A 22,395-nucleotide genomic window follows, 5' to 3' on the forward strand; every position below is an offset into this window, starting at 1 on the left:
GGGGATATCTACTTGGGAGGGAGAGGAGGGGACCTTGCGGGAGGCGGGGAGGGCTTTACGGGATGGGGAGAAGGGCTCGAGCGTGGCGGGGGGGGGGGGGGGTTTTTTGGGGGGGGGGGGGGGGCGCCCCCCAAACAGGTGTGGCAGGCTGCTCGGTGGCAGGCGGCATGGGGGTCTCCCACAGGCACGGCCAGAGTCGGGTGTGCAGCAGGGCCGAGGAGCCAGCACCGGTTCCATGGGGTTGCCTGCTTGGTTCCAGGCGCCGCAGCATCATGCAACAACCGCCGAGCCAGCCATCCTCACACCAGCCAACCTTTGACGGGCTTGGTCTTGATCGGCGTCGGCTTGCCCGGCTTCGCCTTCTTCGCAGGCTCCTGCGCGATGGATGGGACCACGGCGGCGCTCACACACCCTTGCCTGGCACGCAGCGCACGCAGCGCACGCAGCGCACGCAGCGCACGCAGCGCACGCAGCGCACGCAGCGCACGCAGCGCACGCAGCGCACGCAGCGCACGCAGCGCACGCAGCGCACGCAGCGTGCGCACTGCGAGCCCGCGGCGGCAGCTCCCAGGGCCCGAGCCAGTCCCTCGTCCCTGCACGCCTCCATCCGCAGGGCTGCTCCCAACCACAGGCGTCCGGGTACCACACCTCGGGCAGGGCGACGGGCGCGACCTTGGGCGTCACCGGGTCGGCCAGCTTCCCCACATTGGCGTCCACCTGGGGGGAGGTGGGTTTGGGGTGGTCTGGGCCTGCAGCTGATGCCCGGCCTGCAACAAGAATGCCATGAGAAGGGCCATGCACCTGCACCGACACGCAGTCTGCCCCCGACTCCTCACACAGCACAGTTTGAGCGCCTGCCCCGGGGGGCAAGCCTGCTCCACTCACCACTACCCAAGGCAGGTCACCCCCCTGCATCCCCACCACCCCTCCCCCTCTCCCTCCTCTCACAACCCACCTCCTCCAGGGGCAGAGAGGCGTACAGGCCCTCGTCCTCCCCGGGGTCGAACGCCTCGCCGCCCGTGTCCAGGTAGGCCTCCAGCCCCTCCTTCAGCGCGTCCTCCACCTCCTCCGCCTCCACCTGGTCGTTGCGCAGCAGGCGCAGCGTCTGCTCCAGGTGCGTCACGTGCTGCTGGTGCCGCGCGATGAGGCCCTGCAGCTCGGCCAGCCTGCCGAGTCATTTTCGTTCGGGAAGGGAGCGACCGGTCGGGGTGTGCCCTCCAGCGGTCGAGCAGGCGGCAGGCGCAGCCGGCAGGAAGCGGGGCGACGGCCCCGGCCGCCCCCCCCCCCCGGGCTCCTCCCGGCCTTTCTCACTTCATCCACTCACCGTGTCTTCTTGGCCTTGTTGCCGGCGGGGCCCAGGTTCTCTACATCCGCCTCGCATGCCTCAATCTGACACAGGGAGGACAGGCACACCGGCAGTTGCGCCACAGAGCATGCGACGCGGGGCCGGCCGACTGGGGACCGATCTGGACCAGGCACGCTCAGAACCTCCCACCCACCTCGGTCTGCAGACGGTCCATGACGTCTGTGAGCCAGTCGGCGCACTGCTGCTTCGCAGCTGTGTAAAGAAGGGGGTGCAAGGAGGAGGGCACCTGAGGGCTGGCCCAGGGCTGCTGCACCAAGCCCTGCCCAGCCTTGCAGGCGCGTAACACACTCCCCAGGCAACCCTCCAGTCACCTGCCGCAGGGTCTAGGGCGTCCCGGCCGAGCCCCATATGGGCCTTGCCCTTGACATCCTTTTCCACCACCCGGAAGCGCTCCTGTAAATGATTGGCGGGAGAGGGGGGAGGGACGGCAGATGTGAAGCAACGTCTTGCGTTCAGAGTTTCCCAAAGGCTGCTGATTGCATCAGTGCCGAGCGGCAACTGGCACACACCCGCATGCTGCACACCACTCCCCTACTGCGGCGCCAAAAGCTCGTGCGGAGAGCGAAGCCCCGGCAAACCTTGCACCCCAGGCCCCTCCAAAGGCTCTCAGGACCCACCATCTGGATCTCGATGCTTCTCCGCGCCTTCTCCAGCGTGTCCTTGGCCACCCGGACCTCGTTGTTGGCTAGCCAGCCACGGACAGCTTCCCGCAGCCGCTGTTGACAGGAGAGCGGGGCAGAGCAGGTGTGAGTGGCCAGCAGCTCGCACATGCATTGGCGATGGTGTGCTTCAGGTGGTCAGATGCTTGGTTGTGCAGCTCGCAGGTCTGCACACCCTTCCAATGTATCGCGTGTACTACCTGGAGCTTCTTCAGATCGCGCTTCATCTCGGCGACCAACCGCTCCCGCTGCGCGGCGTCCTGACAGATGGACATCGATGCATTGTGAGACTACTCGGGTACGCCCGCGGGACTCGAACCCACCGCACAGCGTCACCTCAGCACTCACCATGTCGTGGGATCGTTCGTACTTGTTCCACAAGTCCTCCCACTCGTCCACACCCTCCGCGATCTTTTTTAGCGCGGCCTCCATCTCGCCCTGCAGCTTCCGCTGCTTCGCCATGGCGTTACGTGCTCCGTCGTATTAGCAGGAAGGGGTGGAGAGGTCCCGTGGGCAGAGCCTTTGAGTGATCAGGAAGGATGCCGCAAGCGCATACTCGATCTCTACTGGTCCTGACACGTATCGGAGTGCGATCCAGGCTGCTGGACGCATGCAAGGGGTTGGTCAGAACCCCCCATCGAGGGATTCTCTCAGCGTGGCGGGAGCATTGTCAAGGCGCGCGCACCGCCGAAAGGCCAAAATGGTGGACGAAGAGTTATCTATCTAGACAGTTGCGTGACCTCGCTTTGAGAACATTATTTCCAATCTTATGGGGCATTGGAAATCGACATAACCAATGGAGTGGTGAAGCGTCATGTTCCCTGTGGTCCAGACCATCAAGAGTGCTGCCTCAAGCAGTGCCCGTCCGGCTGGCGCCAGCACCGTTTGTGTTGGTTGCGACAATTTTGGCAGGCGTGATATTGTTGGGAACATATCATCGCGTTGTATCTTAGGACCCTAGCCTGCTTCATGTTATGAAGTTTGCAAACGGTGGTTCCCTGGAGCAGATACCGCCTATCCGAGTGATCAGCCGCCACAGACCATCACACTTTGGCCATAATGAGTCATTCTCAAGAGCACAACGCTGCATTGTCTGCACATTATATATTACCTCGGCTTCTGGAGTATGCAACGCCTCGCTTTCCCTGCTTTACTGCTCGCGAGATGCACTTTCGTCGCCGGGGTGTAGGCCAGCGCGACTCCCGCTGTGCCTCTCCCCCCATCTACGAAGCATGGCCCCCCTGAGATTGTCACTAGGACCCTTGTACAATCTACTGCTACACGGCGGGGTAGATTTTCTGCGTCGATCAATGCGACCCGTCCCCAAACGGCATTGCTTGTTGCATGGAAGTCACCAGCTGAGGCACCTTCGATGTCAATGCCTCGGAGGTTCCACACTTACATTCGCGAATTTGATGCAGGCCCACCAGTTGCGTCTCCGGCCTACATTGGATATATTCAGACCATTTTGGTGCCTCACAAGCAGTGTAGAGTGACAACGTGTGTCTGGTACCGTAGGCCGTAGACTTTGCTTCGAAAATGGGCATCAAGACATTCTTCAGCAACTGTTTCAACCCCAAGGACAAGGAGGGGCGTCCTCTGGGAGACGCGAGCAACGCCACTTACCAGAATGTCGGGGCGAGCTATGGGACGGCGGGAGGCGCCGGGCTGGGCGTGCTCCAGCCCGATGGCGTGGTCGGCAAGAAGGCGATTCGGACGGAGCCAGCTGCCGCGAGCAATGTCGTCGCAGACGTGCCCTCTGCGAAAACAGCAGGCACCACCGCCACCACCAGGACCACCACCACCGCTGGGACTACCTCTGCGGAAAAGAGTGTGGGGAGGAAAGAGACGGTGACAGCCCCCTCACAAACGACGGAACTCTCTCAGGAATCTGAGGGAAAGGTCGAGGACCAGCTCTACTCTACCCAGGTGGAGAGCGGTTGAATGGTATCTCGTGGAAGTGTGCATGGTTAATTGCATTTAAGCTATCACTAGTTTGCTCTCGAACATGGTGCAATGGTGATAGGATGTTATCCTCAAATGAGCACCCTTCCTATCCCATCCAGGTGGAGGACCGTCCTGTGATCCGTGAGGTGACGTACACCTATGTTGAGCACCGGCCCGTGGAGAAGGAGATCCTGGTGAGCAGTTTATATAGCATGCATTGTGTTGTTCAATCTTGTGGCAATCTGAATGGGAGGTTGTTGGATTATGCTGTGCAGAGTCAGTGGTATCCAGCTTGTTCCTACCAAGCTTGCCAAACTGTACATTGAACCCTGTTCGTAACGGTTGACTCCCATACTTTCAATACAGACTGAAACGCGTACGACTGGCAGGGAGCGGGAGGCTGTGGAGAAGCGGTATGCGGAGCATCTGGGGGAGGAGGAACATATTGTGAAGTCAGCCTTCACCACCACCAGCGATGTGGCTCCTGTCGGCGCCGGAACTGAAACCACTCGGAAGTCTCACTAAGATATATCGCCTGGTATGTGATACATCATTTCTCACCCTCATTGCCGCCACCACCCTTGAGCTGCCAAGTGTGTTGAGCGTTGGCACCCTCAATATTGATTCATGATGCACCCACACCCTGAAATAGCTTCCTGCAACCTATCTCAGACAGCACAGTACAACAATAAAGGGTTTGGCAGGGATAGGGATATGTTTGGTACCATGCATGATCATCAACCAGGGAGCAGCTGCGTTCCGAAAAGATACGGGGCCGGATACCCAAATTTCCGGATCGGATCAACACGTTTTGGCGCCGATCGGATATCGCATGTCGATCCGGCGATGGAGAATGGAGCCCCAGAGCCCGTGGAAGCCCATCGGAACATTCAAGGTGGTAATTCGAGGATGTAGATGCCTGCCAGGAAAGTGTCTAGGTCACGAGGGGAAAGGCTGGGCGTCCCGTGGCCCAGGAGCATCGCACACCGGCAACGGCATGGAACCGGCTGTGTACCTGCCAGCAAAGATTCGGTAGCTGCAAGCAAGCTTCAGGGGAAATGTCAGTTCCACGCGCTCCAAAGTACATGAACCCGTATATTTTGACAACATCTCACACATCTACATCAAGTCCTGCCCATTTCCTCATCAACTCGTCTCCCAACCCCGGATCACACTCCCCAAACCTCTTCATCATGCCTATCGGCGATAAGATCAAGAATGTCGGCGCCAACATTAAGGTATGTCGGAGCCCCGCTCGGTTCCGCGTTTGAGGGCGAGGGGTCGGGCATTGCCGTGTTACCGTTGTTAGATCTCTGTGTTGGTAGACGGAGGGCTTGCGCGGTGCCTCGATCGGGCTTTAGCGAGCAGCTTCCGATGCCAGTGCCGAAACGTATCTCGGAGGGTGTCGAACGCCACGAGTCGATCGCCCGCGGCTTGGTCAGTAACTCCCGTCACGTGTAGTTGAACTCATCTTCCTATACCATTGCACGTGCAGGACGCACTGACTCCCGGCCACCAGGACTCCACCACCGGCACCGGCACCGGTACCTACACCGAGAAGGGTACCACCGGCTACGGCACCACCGGCAACACCACCGGGCTCGCCGGCACTGGCGCCGGTTACGGCACCACCGGCACTGCTGGAACCACCGGAACCACCGGAACCACCGGTCTCACTGGCAGCGACACCAACTACTCCAAGACCACCGAGACCTACGGCTCCACCGGCGGTACTGCGGGCGCCTACGGCACCGAGGGTGTTACCGGCCACCACTCTGGCCATGGCCACAGTCACACCTCTGGTGACACCAAGACCCACATCGAGTCTGCTGCCAGGCAGGGCAAGGAGCAGGTCCTTGGCCAGGACTACTACACCAACACCGAGGATCGTTCTCTGGTGAAGGAGCGTGTGGAGCAAATCCGTGAGCACCGCCCCGTGGAGAAGGAGTTTGTGGTGGAGACCCGCGCCACCGGCAATGAGCGTGATCTGGTTGACCAGCGCTCCACCGAGCACCTCGGCACGCGCGAGCGCGTTATTGAGGGAGCTGAGCGTGTTTTCGATGGCAAGACTTCCGAGACACATACCACCGGCACTGGCCACCACACCTCCACCAAGTACTGAACATATTGTGTCTCGGTCTCCATGTTTCCCCAATCTGTGTTTGGATGAGTAAACTCCTCCCCAATGTTTCACCATTGTATGCATGGGTGATGTGTAAACAGTAAAGGTATTAATCACATAGTGTGGGTTGATCAATTATAATTGTTGAATTTAGATAACACAATCTTACTTCTGATATTTTACATTTCCACAAATCAACCCTACACCTGTCCCCGACGACGTTTTACCCAACCATCACAATCATCACACTGGATTCTCCATAGCTCCCGCCATCGACGTTGCGTAGCCATGCAGATTTGTATGTACTCTACCTTCTTGAAACAATTATGTCACGTCACCGTTGCACTGCACCACAAAAACTATATAAATCCTCAGTTTCATTTACATATTGCCCAAGCGAATAATTTACGTACTCTTACACGGTCGCAACCCCACTGTCGACCTGTCAACCGGTGTCGTAATGAGTTCACAGGTGCGTCGTTGTGGTGAGTGTGGGGCCTTGGATCACCGCATCTTTACGCATGCCTTTCCAGGAGTAGTTGAAAACATGATGGTATCGTGGTGCTGAATATCGGAGCACGTCTTGACTGCTCCGTACCCTCACGAATAGAGCTTGTCGAAAGCCACTGGCCGTCACCGCGCCATCTCCCTCGACACCACTGCAGGGCGCCGCATCCACTGGAGTCCACTCTCACCGCTCTGACGGCAGCACGGAGGCCATGATCGGAGGGCGCCTCTTTCAATCTGACACAGAGCCCGGGTCCGTCGTTCTGGGAGAGGGATCCCTCCTGGGCAAGGAGAGCATCCACGAATCACTCGCAAGCGGGAGCGACCAGGCACCAACCTCTCATGCTTCTGGCTCCTCCAAGGGCATCGATCCCGGGTTCGAAGGCATAGGAGGGCACCACTCTGGCCATGGTCGTCGCAAGTGAATGCAGGGCTGGGGCTGCAATGGGGGACGGCCACTTGAATCAGGTCGCCCATGGGAATACCATTCCTGCTCCCATTCAGATGACTGTCCAGGAACCCAATGACTGCCTTCCACCATGCATTGTAATGACTGCTGTATGACATTGTGCATTTCCACCCTGGCATCCATGCATTAAACCAGCCTCCACTCGTCATTGGCCCCATTCTGCTGATGCACAATGCGGTGGCTGCCCTTTGATCGTTGCAATGTCCCCAGGTACTTTCAGGATGCACCGCCATGGCTGGTGCTTTGGTTGAGCCCGGTTGACTCAACAAGTTCCCCCCCTTGAACTTGCAAGCTGCCTTCAGTACCACTGCATGAGGGACATGGTCCATTGTCACGAGTAGTGACCTCGGAGTATGTCCATCGCCTGCTCGGCCACCCAGGCCTCTGGCAAAAACATCCCTCTTCTCCTTTCGAAACCTCTCAATGTAACCTGAGAAGCCTGGTGCGAATGGCAACGCCGCAGTACAGTGTTGCCCGCTGCAACCCTCCTTGTCTCACTGGGCTCGGCCTTGGGTTCTGGAAGGAATACGGCGCAGCAAACATACATGCATTTCACGGAGGGAATAGACAGCACATGCCAGCAGCTTGTGCCCGACACGGGCCTACGCCATGATCGCAAATCAATGCTCATGTCAGCCAAACTTGTAGGAGGTCATGGCTATGCTGCCCATCTCGAGGCGGTCGTTGAAGACCTCCACCTGCTCGCCCTCCTGGGCCGCCCCCAGGACATACAGCAGCGGCAGGAAGTGCTCGCCGGAGTTGATGGCCAGCCGGAAGTCCGGCCCCTTCTCCCGCCAGCGCACCAGCTCCCCCTCCCGCCCCTCCCTCACCCAGCTCCGCACCTGGGAGTTGACAGCCGTGGCCCAGGCTGGGGGCGGGTGTGCGCCCAGTCCCTGCCTCAGGTTGTGCACCACGTTGCCGGATCCGAGCACCAGGACCCCCCGGTCGCGCAGCGGGCGCAGGCGCCGGCCCATGGCCAGGTGCTCCGCCGCGGTCTTGGCGGTGTCCAGGCTCAGCTGGAGGACGGGGATGCCGGCCTCTGGGTACATGTGGTGTAGCAGCGTCCAGCAGCCGTGGTCCAGGCCCCAGCCGTCGTCCAGCTGGGCGCCTGTTTCCCGAGCAATCTCCCTGGCCAGGGCGGGATCCCCCGGGGCGGGGTACTGCATGTCGTACAGGGCCGGGGGGAAGCCCCGGAAGTCGTGAATGGTCGGGGGGTGGGCCATGGAGGTCACGCGCGTGCCCTGGGTCTCCCAGTGTGCGGAGATGCAGAGGATGGCCCGTGGCCGGGGAAGCTCCTTGCCGAGTCGCGCCCAGACCTGGCTGCTCTGGCCGGTCTCCAGGGCAGCCATGGGGCTGCCATGTGCCACAAAAACGGTCGGCATGCGGGTGAGGGGGTTCGCCATGGTATGGACGCCAGGCCAGACGTGGGCAGCGACGGTGGCGGTGGGTCCGACACTTTCTCGAGAAGCGCTGCCGAGCAGGAGATCGCGCACCGCCGCGGTCTGAGGCAAGTAATGTTCGAACAGCTATGCTGACACGTAGTGATGATGATGGTACGACTCCCCGACATCGCAAGAGACCCACACTGCCGTTCCGGCAGTTCGATCACCTAAGCATTCAGACTGATCACCTACAAAGCGTCGGAGCGAATTGAACAGGACTCCCCCGCACGCTCGACTGCTACAGGGCTGAGATTAGCATCTTGAACATACATAGATTTCCTTCAGCGATTGTCATCGTCCTCCGTCTGCTCTAGGTGCTACACCCGCCCACCCAGGATGTCGGCCTGTTTCCTAGGCATCACCGGCATCTGGGGATGCTGGCATATAAATTGAGAATTGCATTATGCATACCATGTAGAAGTGGCATGGGTCCCGAGATCCGAGTCACAGTGTGCTGGGAAGTGGGATCCGGGACACAATCCTGACGAATGTTGTTCGCGCGCGCGGAAAGTCGGGTCATGCATGCGGCACTTACATCAGCATACAACTGCCAAATGCGAGGCTTCAGCGTTCAGTCCAGAAACAAAGGGACATTTCACACAATGAACACCCGTTGATTGGCCCACCCGTCCTCGAGCCCACTGGGCGTGCTCGCGCCATGCCGCAGTTTACCCCCGGCACGGCGATTTCAGACCTGGAACTACAGCTTCTGGAGCTCACTGTTCCATACGATGAAGAGGTACCCGAGGTATCTGTCCGGCCTGAGGTAGTCAGCTTCAGGCAGGGGCAGTTCGCAGCTGCTGTGGCCTCGGTGCTCGACCTGGCCCCCTCAGAGGCTCTGGCCACTGCGGAGAGCGTGCCTGACTGGTTTGCAGCCCTGGGACCGGCCCTTGGTAGTATTGGGGATGACTCGGTGCTGGTAATGGGCGCCGCAGCCCTCTGCGAATTCGTAAGGCAGAACGTGACCGGCCCCTGCCCACCAGGCGGCAGCAGCTGCAGCCCTGCCAGCAGCTCAGCCCAGACCGAGATTGATGTCCATGAGAACAGACAGAAGACAGAAAACCACCCTCATGGAGATAGGTAGGGGTGGTGGGTCGGAGGAGGGCCACAGGATCGGCTTTGCACCCGGGATCTGCTTCGTTAAAGGGTGTGGCCATTGTATTTGGCACAGCGTCCGCTCGTCCTGAGCATAGGCACTCCCACCACAATATCTCTGGCTCTACCTTGAGATCTTGCAGGGCATGCTCCTGATAGCCCGCATCTGTCCTCCTTGGAGAGGTCAACATCCTCCCACTGCCCCCGCCTCATCATGATCCTGCATCAGCCGTCAAGACTTTCCCCCTCCCCCTCCCGCACACCAACAGGTGGGCCATCTCCCAGCTGTCCGAGGACGGCGAGGACGTGGAGGGCGTCGTGGTGGGCCCTCAGTACCTCCTCCTGGCGCGGTACTGCCTGGTAGGGCCCCCTGGCTCGGCCTCGCCGGCGGCCGGCCGCGCCCACGCCAGCTGGGCGTGGTGGGCCGGCCGCGCCGCGCTGACGCAGCAGCGCCTGCTGCGCGGGCGCAGCGCCACGCTGTGCGTGCTGTGCGAGGAGCTGTGGTCCGCCGCTGCCGCCGCGGCGCCCGCCTGGCCCCGCGCCCTGCGCGTCGCGCTGGCCCTGGAAAGCGCGGCCCGCCACCTGGCGTACAGTCGCGTGGCCGACGCGCGCTCCGGGCTGGACGTCGCAGACGGGCTTGCGGGGTTCGGCGCCGAGCTGGCGGGCGTGCTGGGCACCCGCACCGCTCACCAGACGGAAGCCAAGGCGCAGCTGGTGGTCTCCGTCTCACGGCGGGGGGCCTGGGTCCGGGACCGTGGCGCGGCGCGAGTCGACGACCTCCTGCCCCCGGACGTCGCCGCGGCGGGGGCCAGGCCCACGCAGACCCCGGATGGCGCCGACGACGTTCTGCCCGGCCCGCGGCTGGTGGAGGGCGCGGGTGGCAGGCCCCCAGCGGCCGCCGCTCCGCGGGACCTGCACTCCCTGGAGCAGGCGCTGCTGCTGGCGCGCGCGGCGCTGCTGCGGAAGGGCAGCGCGGGCGACGCCGTGCGTGCGGGCCAGCTGGCGGCCTACGCCGAGGCCGTTGTGGCCCAGGACCTGAGCCAGGTGCGGGGGTGGACCGGGGACTCAGCAGGGGGGGGTGGAGGGGGGAGATCCCCTGCGCTTGTCGTCAAAACAAGGAAATGCCACGCTGCATCTCCGGGCCGTGAGCTCACGAGAGACACAGATTCTCCTCTCAAAAAGACACCCCCAACCCCACACAGTGGGTGCTGGCGACGGCGGCGCGGCTGCAGCTCGCGCGGCTGGAGCTGGAGCGGCCCCGCACCCGCATTCGCGGCCTGGCCTCGTTGGAGGGCGTGGAGGAGGCCGGGGGCGCGCCACGGCCCCCTGCCGCCGCGCGCCTGCGCTGCGCTTTCTTCGGCGCGCTGCCGCTGCGCACGCCGCTGCGCCGCGAGCTGGGCGAGGCGCTGGTGGCGGCGGGCGCGGTGGCCTCCGCGCTGCCATTGTTCGAGGGCGTGGAGCTGTGGGACAGCGTGATCGTGTGCTACCAGCTGCTGGGCAAGCGCGGCGCGGCGGAGGCGCTGGTGCGCCGCCGGCTGGAGGTGCGCCCCAGCGACCCACGCCTCTGGTGCGCTCTGGGCGACCTCAGCCTGGACCCGGGCCACTACCGCCGCGCGTGGGAGGCCAGCGGCGGGCGCAGCGCGCGCGCGCAGCGGTCGCTGGCACGCCTGGCGGCGGGCGCGGGGCGCCATGCCGAGGCCGCGGGGCACTGGCGCGCCGCGCTCGCGCTCAGCCCGCTGCACCCCGAGGGCTGGTTCAGCCTGGGCTACGCGTGCCTGAAGGAGCGCGACCACGCGGGCGCGCGCGCGGCTTTCACTCGCGCCGCGCAGCAGCAGCCGGACAACGGCGAGGCCTGGAACAACCTGGGCGCGGCGCACATTGCGCTGCGCGCCTGGCGCCCGGCCTTCGCCGCGCTGACCGAGGCGCTGCGCCACAAACGCGACAGCTGGCAGGCCTGGGAGAACTACGGCGCGGTGGCGGCGCGCGCGCGCGAGTGGCAGGCCGCCGCGCACGCGCTGCAGGAAGTGCTGCGCCTGTCAGACGGCGCGCGGCTGGACCTGGAGGCGCTGGAGGCGCTGGTGCGCCGGCTGGAGCGCTGCGCGGAGGAGGAGGAGGAGGGAGGGGATGGAGGGAGGGGGATGGTGGGAGGGGCGGCGACGAGGAAGATGGCGACCTGCTGGATCCTTACGACGAAGAGGTGGACGCGCGACTCAAAAAGCTGGACCTGGCCGCGGCGCGGTGGCTGGGCGAGGCCGGCGAGGCGGCCGAGCGGCCGACGGAGGCGCGCGACGCGGCCGCGCGCGAGGAGGCGGCGGCCGTGCAGGCGGCGGCCGACGCGCGCGGGGCAGCCATGCTGCAGCGCGCTGTGCACGCTGTTCTGCGCCAGGCCGCGGCCTGCGGTGCAGGCGGCGCCGAGCTCTGGGGCCTCTTCGCCAGGTGGGCTGCCGCGCGGGTGGGGAGAAGAGGTGGCTTGCTGTGAGTGCGGGGGTGGTGGCGCGGCGCATGAGACGGCGGGATGGAGCTGGAGCGGGGGCTTCCAGGCGAGATGCATGCTAGAGACCTACGGGGCAGGTGCTTCCGTCCCCCATGCCACCGCATGCCATGCGCCCCCACCCCCAGTGTCCCAGCCCCCAAAAACACAATCCCGAAACAGGTACCACGAGGCCACCAGCGAGGACCCCTCCCTCGCGCTGGAGTGCAGGCTGAAGGAGGTGCGGGCGCTGCAGGGCGCCGCCTGGCAGTCGGACACGACGCGCTTCGAGCGCTTCGCGCGCGCCTCGCTGGCGCTGGGCGTCGCCCACCTCCGCGTGGCGGCCGCGGCGGCCGAGGGCGGGGGCAGGCGCGAGCTTTCGGCGGCGCGCATGCACCTCCGAGGCGTCGTGCGCGCCGCGGAGCCCGGCTTCGGCGACCACGCTCTGCACGCTGAGCTCCGGGGGGCGTTGCAGGACGTGCAGGCCCGCCTGGACGCGCTGTGAGGCTGTCCGGGGGCACTGCAGCCTGCGTCGCCGCTTCGAGGCACTGCAGATGTGCGAGGAGGGCCGGGCAGCGCCGCGCGGTGATCTGCTGTCCATGGCACTCCCCCATGTCAGGTCAGCCCCCTGGATCCATTGCACAGTGCAGGAAGTTGAAGTGTACAGCGATCCCCAATGGCGGGGCGGGCAGTGAGGGAGGGGGGGGCTTTGGCACAGGGCCGTCGGCAAGATATGGGGGGCCGTCCGGTCTGGCGGCCGGAGTACAGGCCATGGTACAGGGGTGCGGCGTCAGGAAAGGGAGGCGTGGGCCGCAGGGCATGCCCCGAGTGGAAAACTGGGATCGTGCCCCGGCATCTCCTCCGACGACGAGGGAACGTGCGCCAGCGCCCCTCCTGGCGTTTGCCAGGAAGAGCGGGTGCTGCGTGGCTTGGGGGCGCGGGTGCGTCGCCGCCGGTGCCGGCCGTCAGAACACGTCCGGGTTGCGGAAGGCCCCGCCGGCGGCGTCGGGCGGGGACCCCGCAGCCGCCTGCAGGTGCACCTGCAGCGAGTAGTTCTGCACCTGCAGCACCTGGATGCGGCGCCGCGCGGCGTCCAGCTCCGCCCGCAGCGCCGCGGCCTCGGCCTCCCGCGCGCCGCCGTCCTGCAGCCGCGCGTTCTGGATGGCCACGGCGCGTTTGAGCAGCGCATTCTCGCGCCCCGCCTCCTGCAGCTGCGCCCGGAGCCGCGTGGTGGGGCTGGCCCCGTCCTGTGAGAAGGAGGGGGGGGGTGAGTTGATCTCGTGGATGCAGGCGGTGGAGGACGACAGTCGTCGACAGGGGGGCAGAAGATGGGTGTGGTTGCGCTGGCCGGGGATGAGCCGGCCGCGACAGAGCACGCTGGCCGGGTGGGTGCCTGACGAGAGCGAGGCCCCACCATTCCGGGGCCATCGCCGATGGCACAGAGCACTGCGCCAGCATGCGGCTGGAGTCCTCAGCGCGCCTGGACTCCCTGCACCCCCCGCCCCTCACCCCTCCGAGACCACACCGCACCTGCTTGGCGGCGTGCAGGATCACGCCCCGCTCGAAGGCCTCCAGCACGCGCGCCGCCCGGGCCCGGGCATCCTCCACCGACCGCGCCGCGGTCATCTCGCGGACCACCTCCTCCACCCACTCGGCGGCGGAGTGGGCCGTGGGGGAGGGCGGCGCGCTGGGCAAGCCGCCCGCCCCCTGCCCCTGCTGCTCCTGCCCGGGCGTCGGGCGGTCGCCGGGGATGAAGGCGGGGGCGGTCCCCGAGGGGGCCGCCTCCCGCGCACCGCCCAGCTGGAGCTCGTTCAGCCGCTTGATCGCCGCATCCACGTCGTTGCCATACTCCTCTAGCACAGCCGCGATTTCCGTGGGGGGGGGGGAGGCGAGATTGCGAGGGTTTCTTTGGGAGCCTTGAGAACAATCCAGGCCACTGGTGCTTCCCGCAGAATTGAGAAGGGCTCAAACAGTCCCAGAGTGAAGAGACGGTGACGAAAAGGGGGACCTCGACAGGCTACTTACTGCCCAGCGCTCCATACACTCTTACTACCCTTGCCTGAAACCATCGAGGTATGACGACCTCAGGCCACACCACCTTCCCAGCCATCGCCATGAGCATCGACCTCGCAACCACAGAATTCTGCACAAACCTGGTCACTCATGCTCGGGAAGAGGGCTGCCAGGGCCAGAATCGTCGACCTCTTCAGACTGGGTGGCAGAGCTCGGGAGGCCTGCGCGCAGCTGCTGACCTGCTCTCCTGTCCACCGCCCCCGCTTGCCTGCGAGCGGGGAGACTTCGCCCAGCGCCGCCCCCTCGCCGTGCAGCAGACGCTTCGAGCCGGCGTGGGATGCGACAGACATGCCGACCCCCTGTCCTGGAGGGGGTGTCCAACCCCGGAGGGATAGGAGGCCTGGGGAGGAGGGCTGCCTCTGATGTGAACGAAAGAATCGGACTATGTTCAGCTCCAGGCGTTCTCAGGCTGTACGTGTCGCGACAAGCACCTCCCTGACCGCGACTTCCGAGGCTGAGCGACAGACAGGGGTGCCTCCCGTGTGGTGTAACAAAGAGAGGCCGTGTGACCTGCGTCGGGGTTCCAGGCAGGACTGATACTCATAAAGGGCCTTCAAATGGCCGATGCCAAGTCTGGCTCCATATACACCATCGCTAGGATTCAGGGGGTCCCGATACTCCCTCCACTACCCTCCCCTCGATTGGGAGGGGCGAGCTGAGGAAACCTGGAATCTGATGCTGCCCATGCCACGGTGGACCCCCTTGCCAGCAGGCCCGGGCGCCAGGAGGCCCGCACCCTGAATCAAAATCATGCAACGAATCAGAGGCACCAGTAGTCTGACCAGTGTCGAGAGGGTCGTACGGGTCACGCCCTGATTCGGCGAGAAACACTCGGTCCGGACCCAGCGAAGGTTTATTGCCTGGCTCGCTTTTTGCCGAGCCCCGATACGAGGTAGCACGCCATCATGCTGAGGAGCGCCAGGGCACTTGCCAGGGCTGCCACGCTCCTGCGCGGGTCTGGCGCGTCCGTGCAGCCACAGCAGCAGCAGGAGGTGCGTAGTGTGGAGCCGAGATTGCAACCAGGACCCTGCCTGATACTGGTATCGGGATTGTGTTGATGTCAGTAAAATGTGATGCGGTCCGCACCATGACTGTGCAGGTGCTCAGCGTCGCATCCAGGGCCTTTGCCACCAACAGCCACGACATCTTCAACATTGTGAGTGGGTGGGTGGTGTTCGAGTATGGGGTGGAGTTCTGCCTCCATCTGTGTCATGCACAGTGATCTATCCCCCCCCACCCCCCCTGCACACCTCCATCCTTTCACCTGCATACCCCCAGCGACAACCCCCCATCCCTCCTCCCCGCTCCAGCACCGGCACGAGCCGCACAACAACTGGGAGACAGAGTTCGACTTCACCAAGGAGAACATGGCCAAGGCCAAGGAGATCCTGTCCCGCTACCCCGAGAACTACCAGGCCTCGGCCATGATCCCGCTCCTGGACCTGGCCCAGCAGCAGAACTCCGGCTTCCTCTCCCTGGCCGCCATGAACCGCGTGGCGGAGGTCCTGGGCGTGGCCCCCATTCGCGTGTACGAGGTGGCCACCTTCTACACCATGTTCAACCGCTCGCCCATGGGGCGCTACCACGTCATGGTCTGCGGCACCACGCCCTGCATGCTCCAGGGCGCCAAGGGCATCTACGAGGCTGTCAGCCGCCACCTGGGCGTGGTGTACGGCCAGACCACGCCGGACAAGCTCTTCACGCTGTCGGAGATGGAGTGCATGGGCGCCTGCGTCAACGCGCCCATGATCGCCGTGGCCGACTACTCGGGCGGCGTGGAGAAGTTCACCTACACCTACTACGAGGACCTGACCCCGGAGGACGTCGTGGGCATCCTGGAGGACCTCAAGGCGGGGAAGAAGCCCAAGGTGAGGAGGGTTCTGGGGGATTGGGTGCTAGAAGTGGAGGGGAAGGTCATCTGGGGCGATGGAGAGGGTGAGAGAAGAGTGTACCTCTGATCACCCAGCCCCTGCAGCGGCCAGGGTGTTGGGGAATTGGCTACAACCAGCCACCCAAGCCAGGATGTTGACATGGAAATCATTGGCAAGTGGGACAGACTCTGTTATCATCGTGACCTCCAGCCGCCCATTGCCACCCCCATCGACTGTCCAGGTTTAACCAAAGCTTCACCTGCCCCCACCCTCATCTCTATAACAGGTCGGGAGCCAGCACCGCCACAATGCGGAGCCCTCGGGTGCCGTCGCGGACGGCAAGTGGGTGGAGGACTCGCCTGGCGCCAACATCACACTGAGGGGGCCCCCTCCCGGACCCTACTGCAGGTCGGCCTAGGATGGTCGTATTATCGTGATGGGTGGAGGGGTGGAGCTGTGCGTGAGTTTGCCAGCCTCTGCTCAGCAAATCGCATACTGGCCATGTGCATCGGGTACATTGCCCGGACGGGCCCAGCTCCTGCCCTGCGTGTCTATCGTGGTCTCCATCTCCCTCCAGACCGTCACCCTCTCCTCCCTCCCTCTACCCACCACCCAGGAATCTGGACGAGCCCCCAGCAGAGGCGGCCCCAGCGCCACCAAAGTAGAGTCTCGGCGCGCAGAGGGCAAGGCGGTGCATGCGCTCGTTACCCCCTTGGTGCCCTGAAGAATGTGCCCCTCCCTCCTGAGGCACTGAATCGCCTGTAAACGCAAGCACAGCTGCATGGCAACCTGCACAGTGCTTTGAACCAGTGTACAAGCACACAGCGTAACGCTCACGCCCCTGCGCCTGCCCGCCCGCTCGCACGCCAGCCAGTCGCCAACGACAGCATTCACAGCGGCAGCTCGGCGGAGAGCCTCTGGATGTCCTCTGCCTGTGCCACGGGGAGCAGGTCGGTGCGCCCGCCGCACATGAGTGCGGTGCGGAGGTAGGACCACACGGCCGCGGCGCGCGAGTTCAGGCTCAGCGCGCGGACATAGTACCGCGCGCTGGCGTCATAGTCGGCCAGGTTGCTGTAGCTGATCCCCATGTTGGTCCAGGCCCGCATGTAGTTGGGCTTCAGCTCCAGCGCCTGGTTAGGGTGGGTGGAAGAGTGACAAAGGAGGGGGGGGGGGGTAGGACTGTGAACTTCAGACATGGGATGGGAAGAGGGGAAGCGTATAGGGGTGGAGGGTATGGCTGGCATCAGCAGTTAGAGATACTCATCCTTGGAGTCTCATTTCAGCCCGCTGAAAGCCATGATTGGGACATCAGGAGTTCTAGCAGACGTGCTGCCTCATCAAGCCGGCCTTCCCAGACCTCCTTCCCCCCTTCCATCCTTTCCTCCCACACCCGCACACCTTGCGGTAGGCGGGCACCGCGTCCCGGCTCTGGCTGCTGTTGGCCAGCGTGGCGCCCAGCTTGTTCCACAGCGAGTAGTCCTGGGGCCGCAACTCCAGTGCCCGGCGGAAGGCCTGTACCGCCTCGTCGTACCGCCTCGCCAGGTTATGGACCACGCCCAGCGCGGTGTGCAGGTCGGCGTCCCGCGGGTTGGCCGCCAGCGCGGCCTCCAGCAGCGATGTCTGCAGGAAAGGGTGGGGAGAGGGGAGGAGGGGAAGAATTTCGGAACTACTACATGATAATCAACCGCGCAAGGGGCCAGAATCCGACCCATGGGCCCCCTGCCACTTCCTCACGACCAAGCTGCAGGACGGCACGCCAGGCGCACACGACATCGAGCGCCACCATCTTCCTGTCAAGTCCCCATTTCACCACCAACCAACCAATCCCTCACCACATGGACCAGGCTCTGGCTGGCATCCGCGGGCCGCTGGATGCCGGCGACGACGGGGGCGTGCGTCGGGTGGCGCGACACCCACTGTCCCAGGTACTGCAGGGCCTCGCTGGAGTCCAGCTCGTTGGTGTGTGAGACGCCCAGGCTGAGCAGGGTTTCCAGGTTGGAGGGGTCGATGGCCAGCGCCCTGCGTGCTCGGGGAGCAACTGGAGTCGGCGACCGAGAGGCTGTGGATCAGATGTACGGTTGGATGTAGGCAACGGCGAGCGACCTGGGGTGGTCAGCTCAGCCGCCGCCCCCCCCCCCCCCTCCCTCTCTGCGCACCTGTTCATGGCGGCGATGGCCTGCTGGTCGTCGTCGTTCTCGGCCTGGACGTTGCCCAGCAGGCGCCAGGCCTCGGCGTTGTTGGGCGAGCGCTGGCACTCGGCCTCCAGCGCCAGCACCGCCTCCGTCAGCACACCCTGCCAGGGTGGATGGAATGACAGGTCAACGTGGCATGAAGCGCAGGCAGGCCCCCCTGGGCGCGGGAGGACTGGATGGCAAAGGGGGGAACCTCGGTGGGCAGGGGCGTCAGCACCGCCCTCCTGCCGCGCACCCTCGGGAGCCAGGCTGGGCCACTGTCCCTTACCTTCGGAGATGCCAACACTCCCTCCCCTCCCTCCCAAATGCGCACCCGCTTGAACAGGTCCCAGCCCTTGGCCATGGAGTCGGTGTCGCTCAGGAAGGGGTTGTTCTCGGCCATTACGTAACCCCCATGAGCTGATGGCGCCTGGGCGCCGTGCAGGCGCTCCAGCTCGGCGTCGTACTCCGCCTGCCAGTCCTCGGTCTGGGGCCCGGCGAACTCGCTCGCCCACTCACCCGCCACGCCCTCGGCAAAGGCGTCGGCCCAGTCGCCCCCCGTGCCCGCCGCCCGGGCCTGGAAAAAGGCGAACTCCTCGCCCCAGGGGGAGGGCCCGTGCGCGGCGGAGGGCGCCGCGGCATCGGCCGTGAACTCCCGCGTCCACTCGGAGGCGGCGGGGGTGACCTCCGTGGCCTGTGTATGTGCGTGTTGAGGGAGCGGGGGAATGTAAACATCTCACAACTACCATAGGGATCTGCACAAGCTCCCAGGACCAGGGGATGCAAAAGATGGTGACTGTGGAGTCCACGCACGAGGGGTGCACTGCACTTTCTGCAGTGTGGTCCGTGACGTCAATCTTTCCGTCGGCCGTCTGCTCGGGACACCTCTCGCACATTGGCTGCCACTGCTGGGCACCCTCTTTCCAAACACTCCCACCTCTCACCTTGTTGCCCTCCAGGATGACCTCGCCCCGGCTCATCTTGGAGATGAATTTCAGGAACTGGCTGTTCTGGAACTTGGGGTCCTTGTTGGCTGCAAGGTGCGAAGGGTGGGGGGGGGGTGTTAAGTGCACGATCGTCGTTCTCTTTGAGGGGATGGGGTGCTAGTCCAACCGAACTCAAGTGTGCCAGGCATTCTGGTTTGTTCCCACACGATAGGCCGCCCTGGGCCATCCCCAATCTAGGGCGGACCCGCCCCCATCATCCAGGCCTATATCCGCGAGACCCACCCCAACCGTTGAACATAGACCATCAAGCTCCTATACCATCCACACCATACGGGGACCTTCTCCCCAAAACAAACTCCAGGGCACCTGCCAGCGTGTCGGCCAGCCTGCGCGACTGCTCCACAGCTTCCACCTCGGACCGGCCCTCCCGCTGCGCCACCCCGGCGCTCTGGAAGTCGTCCACCCAGGCGGACGCCGGCACCTCGCCCGCGAATTCGCCGGCCCAGGCCTCCGCAGCTGGCTGGGCGGCGCCCTGCCGCGCCGAGAACTCGCCGGCCCAGCCGCCGGACTGGGTGCCGTCCGCGACCTGCAGCCGCGCAAAGTCGTCCACCCAGGCACCGGGCTGCTGCCCATGCATCTGCGTGTGAGGAGGGGGAAAGGCAATAGTCCGGGGTCCGCTAAAGTGATGTGGTTATGCAGTGCACGTCTGGCCAAGGGTGTTTGGCATGTGAGTATGAGGAATTTGAGCGCCGTGCACAAGCTCAGGGTAGAGAAGGAGGCCATGTGCAAGCTGGGAGAGACAGAGCACGAGGGGTTGCTGGCACAGCACATGCAGGGAGCCCCTCTTGAGCACCCCCTCAATGCGCCCACTGATGACCACAGGGGAAAGTTGCGCCATGCTCTGTGTAGCTGGGTGCCCGCCTGCCTTCATGCATTGTTGCACAACCCCAATCAATCGTCAACGAGGCCCTCACCATGGCTTGGTTGGCGGCATGGTCTGTCAAGCCCGCCTGAGGCCCAGCGGCACCAGAGTAGATGTTGTCCCAGCTGGCTTGACCCAGGGAGGGGGGCAGGGTGGTGGGATCAATGTTCAAGGAGGAAAGCAGGGCGCCGACCTGTGCATCGGCAAACTGGCCGCCCTGCTCCGCGAACATTTGGCGAGCCATAATAAGCGAGCGATCGCGAATCCGTATCTGGGCAGCACAGCATGGGTGGGGTGGGGTGGGGTAGGGGGTTAAAGGCATGTGCGTGGGTCATTGTGTACACTCGTCGACAAGCAGGCGTCGCAAGCCGCTGGGCAGGGGATCCTGCTGTATGATGAGGCCAACTCCAAGCAGACCTTCAGGATGCACAGCAGGTACAGCACCCTCATCACCTCCCACCCAGCCAGCACAAACCTGGTCTGCAACAGGCAAGGGCACGGCTGGCAGGTGCATGGGGTGGAACGGCATGGCAGTCTTCCCGCTGTCCATGAAGGCCTGGGGGAGAGCGAGTAGCGTCGAGACTATGGTACGCTGTATGAAGCACAGCCTCAGTCTCTGCTAGATATCCATAGCATCGAGTAAGGGCTCCTGGTCAACAAGCCTGCAGGGCCCTGGGAAAATCTCAGCTGTGCGACACACACCTTGAAGAAAGGAGCCACAGCTGTCTGGGGCGTCATGTGGGCCAGTGGGCCACCCTGCCCAGGGTGTGAAGCGCCACTGTATATGCTCTCAAACTCTGCAAAGTCGGGGAGACCTGCCTGGGCGGGGCCCTGAGGAAAGAAGGCGTCCAGGGCTTCGCTGCGGGGCCCCTGCATGCCTGGCAGCTGCAGGGCAGCTTCTGCTGCTGCAGCAGCACTGGGCGCCTGGTAGTGCTGCATGTGTTGGGGTGCCGCGGCACCCCCTGCTCCCAGGCCAGGCAGCTGCACGGATGTCCAAGGGTGAGGACAATGGGGCGAGGCTGCAAAACCTATTTGCGACTACCACATGCATGCGGATCCGAGCAGCATCTGCACAACCACTGGCATCCCTGGACAAGTAGCGATGGCAGGGTGCACCATTGGGATGAACACCACCGGTGACAAGCCCCAAGCTTGCAGCGGTCCACCGTCCTGCCAAGCCATTGGTGGGGCCGCGCACCTCCTGAACTTGCGCGGTCTGCTTGGCCCTGCGACCCAAAAGGGCATCTGCGAGAGATGCCGCAGCATTGGACGGCCCTGCTCCATCGCTGGGGCCGCATGCATCGGCTCCTGTGACCAGGTCCCGGAGTCCCGACATAGGGCTGGGGCCAGACCGCCGACTTCCACACACTGACGCTCGGCGAAGCACAATATAGGAAGGATTGTACCTGTAATGTTTCAGTTGTATCGGACCTCTCCTCTACTCCTGCTTGGCCCACCTTCAGATTAGCAAATATCGCCACGCCGGAGTTTCCGAGCGCGAGAGGGATTTCGGATTGCCACTATCGTGAGCAATGCACCGTCAAGCCAACTCTGGACCTGTTCACTGAGGAAGTGGTTCCAATCGAGATGGGATTATTGTATTGTCTGCCAAACGTCCCCGTCTCTGTTTGAAAGGCCGGAGCACCTGGGCAGAGATCCTCGTTGCCAGTCTAATCCATGCTTCCTGGTTGAGACCTCCGCTTGCCGCTTTCTTTCGACTCCGCATTCCTCCTGACAGCCTCTATGCAGGCATTGAGGATAGTGTGGGTGAAGGTGGCGGTCTTGGCCGCTTTGGCAACCCAGCTCGTGGTCGGGTCGCCCTACACCCTTCCGTCCCATCTCGCCAGCGTCCAGGCTGCTTACAACGACTCGGCATTCATCATCACAGGTAATAAATGCTACACGTACGGGGGAATGCCGCTGCTTCCATGCTCCCTGACCACCTCTTCCTGCCTGTGTGCCGGATCACGACACCGCCCTATAAATCCATGCTCAGAGTCCGGCGAGCTCCAGCTGAAGCTGTGCGAGTGCGAGCGCGCCGCGGGGGCGCCCAACGGCCTGTCCTGCGACAAGGCGGGCTGGTTCGTGTCCTCCTGGGAGCGGCAGGGCCAGTGGGTGACCCCCTTCTCCATCGCCGGCAGCGGTACGGTTCCCCTGTCCCACGCCATCTGCTGCCGCCCCTGCCTGCCCAGCGAGCTCCCCCCCGACTCATCTGGCCGCATCCCCAGCGGCGAAAAGCCGGTGGCCGTGGTGTCCCTGGCCTGCCACGTCAGCACCGACGAGACGCCGGGGCACTGCGAGGTCGCTGGGTCCAGCCTGGTGGCAGGTGTGACG

At 63.9% G+C, this 22,395-nt stretch overlaps 9 protein-coding genes across 9 annotated transcripts in view; 5 read left to right on the plus strand and 4 right to left on the minus strand.

Moving 5' to 3' along the window:
* F751_6420 (CCR4-NOT transcription complex subunit 3) overlaps positions 1-2,487 on the minus strand; it is a gene marked incomplete at both ends in the record, with an annotated part of 5,440 nt that extends 2,953 nt beyond the window's left edge. The window contains 9 exons of the mRNA XM_011397475.1: positions 314-374; positions 649-717; positions 956-1,166; positions 1,325-1,389; positions 1,500-1,558; positions 1,678-1,759; positions 1,984-2,082; positions 2,226-2,285; positions 2,374-2,487. Of these exons, the coding sequence (XP_011395777.1) occupies positions 314-374; positions 649-717; positions 956-1,166; positions 1,325-1,389; positions 1,500-1,558; positions 1,678-1,759; positions 1,984-2,082; positions 2,226-2,285; positions 2,374-2,487 (820 nt within the window). The remainder of the gene's footprint in view (positions 1-313; positions 375-648; positions 718-955; positions 1,167-1,324; positions 1,390-1,499; positions 1,559-1,677; positions 1,760-1,983; positions 2,083-2,225; positions 2,286-2,373) is intronic.
* A 1,077-nt stretch (positions 2,488-3,564) lies between these two features.
* On the plus strand, positions 3,565-4,497 carry F751_6421 (hypothetical protein; the record flags this gene model as incomplete). Its single annotated transcript, XM_011397476.1, has 3 exons — positions 3,565-3,720; positions 4,092-4,166; positions 4,339-4,497. 3 exons carry the CDS (start codon positions 3,565-3,567, stop codon positions 4,495-4,497), a joined length of 390 nt encoding a protein of 129 aa, XP_011395778.1.
* Positions 4,498-5,165: 668 nt separating this feature from the next.
* On the plus strand, positions 5,166-6,094 carry F751_6422 (hypothetical protein; the record flags this gene model as incomplete). The annotated part of the gene is made up of 2 exons (XM_011397477.1): positions 5,166-5,210; positions 5,468-6,094. 2 exons carry the CDS (start codon positions 5,166-5,168, stop codon positions 6,092-6,094), a joined length of 672 nt encoding a protein of 223 aa, XP_011395779.1.
* Positions 6,095-7,702: 1,608 nt separating this feature from the next.
* On the minus strand, positions 7,703-8,473 carry F751_6423 (Uncharacterized protein YgiD; the record flags this gene model as incomplete). Its single annotated transcript, XM_011397478.1, has 1 exon — positions 7,703-8,473. The coding sequence occupies one exon, from the start codon at positions 8,471-8,473 to the stop codon at positions 7,703-7,705; it is 771 nt and encodes a 256-aa protein (XP_011395780.1).
* A 1,109-nt stretch (positions 8,474-9,582) lies between these two features.
* F751_6424 (Tetratricopeptide repeat protein 27-like protein) lies at positions 9,583-12,582 on the plus strand (the record flags this gene model as incomplete). Its single annotated transcript, XM_011397479.1, has 6 exons — positions 9,583-9,659; positions 9,877-9,957; positions 10,201-10,651; positions 10,810-11,685; positions 11,994-12,043; positions 12,261-12,582. The coding sequence occupies 6 exons, from the start codon at positions 9,583-9,585 to the stop codon at positions 12,580-12,582; spliced, it is 1,857 nt and encodes a 618-aa protein (XP_011395781.1).
* A 460-nt stretch (positions 12,583-13,042) lies between these two features.
* F751_6425 (hypothetical protein) lies at positions 13,043-14,440 on the minus strand (the record flags this gene model as incomplete). Its single annotated transcript, XM_011397480.1, has 4 exons — positions 13,043-13,147; positions 13,247-13,324; positions 13,608-13,928; positions 14,330-14,440. The coding sequence occupies 4 exons, from the start codon at positions 14,438-14,440 to the stop codon at positions 13,043-13,045; spliced, it is 615 nt and encodes a 204-aa protein (XP_011395782.1).
* Positions 14,441-15,237: 797 nt separating this feature from the next.
* F751_6426 (NADH dehydrogenase [ubiquinone] flavoprotein 2, mitochondrial) lies at positions 15,238-16,439 on the plus strand (the record flags this gene model as incomplete). Its single annotated transcript, XM_011397481.1, has 3 exons — positions 15,238-15,306; positions 15,461-16,018; positions 16,308-16,439. The coding sequence occupies 3 exons, from the start codon at positions 15,238-15,240 to the stop codon at positions 16,437-16,439; spliced, it is 759 nt and encodes a 252-aa protein (XP_011395783.1).
* A 472-nt stretch (positions 16,440-16,911) lies between these two features.
* On the minus strand, positions 16,912-20,305 carry F751_6427 (Peroxisome biogenesis protein 5; the record flags this gene model as incomplete). The annotated part of the gene is made up of 8 exons (XM_011397482.1): positions 16,912-17,151; positions 17,420-17,641; positions 17,854-18,040; positions 18,178-18,314; positions 18,527-18,886; positions 19,137-19,225; positions 19,506-19,776; positions 20,114-20,305. The coding sequence occupies 8 exons, from the start codon at positions 20,303-20,305 to the stop codon at positions 16,912-16,914; spliced, it is 1,698 nt and encodes a 565-aa protein (XP_011395784.1).
* Positions 20,306-21,804: 1,499 nt separating this feature from the next.
* The window catches only part of F751_6428 (Baculoviral IAP repeat-containing protein 3), a gene marked incomplete at both ends in the record, with an annotated part of 3,010 nt that continues 2,419 nt past the window's right edge, over positions 21,805-22,395 (plus strand). The window contains 2 exons of the mRNA XM_011397483.1: positions 21,805-21,949; positions 22,058-22,387. Coding sequence (XP_011395785.1) covers positions 21,805-21,949; positions 22,058-22,387 — 475 coding nt within the window. The remainder of the gene's footprint in view (positions 21,950-22,057; positions 22,388-22,395) is intronic.

This window comes from Auxenochlorella protothecoides (assembly GCF_000733215.1).
Source record: "Auxenochlorella protothecoides strain 0710 unplaced genomic scaffold scaffold89, whole genome shotgun sequence".
Lineage (NCBI taxonomy): Eukaryota > Viridiplantae > Chlorophyta > Trebouxiophyceae > Chlorellales > Chlorellaceae > Auxenochlorella > Auxenochlorella protothecoides.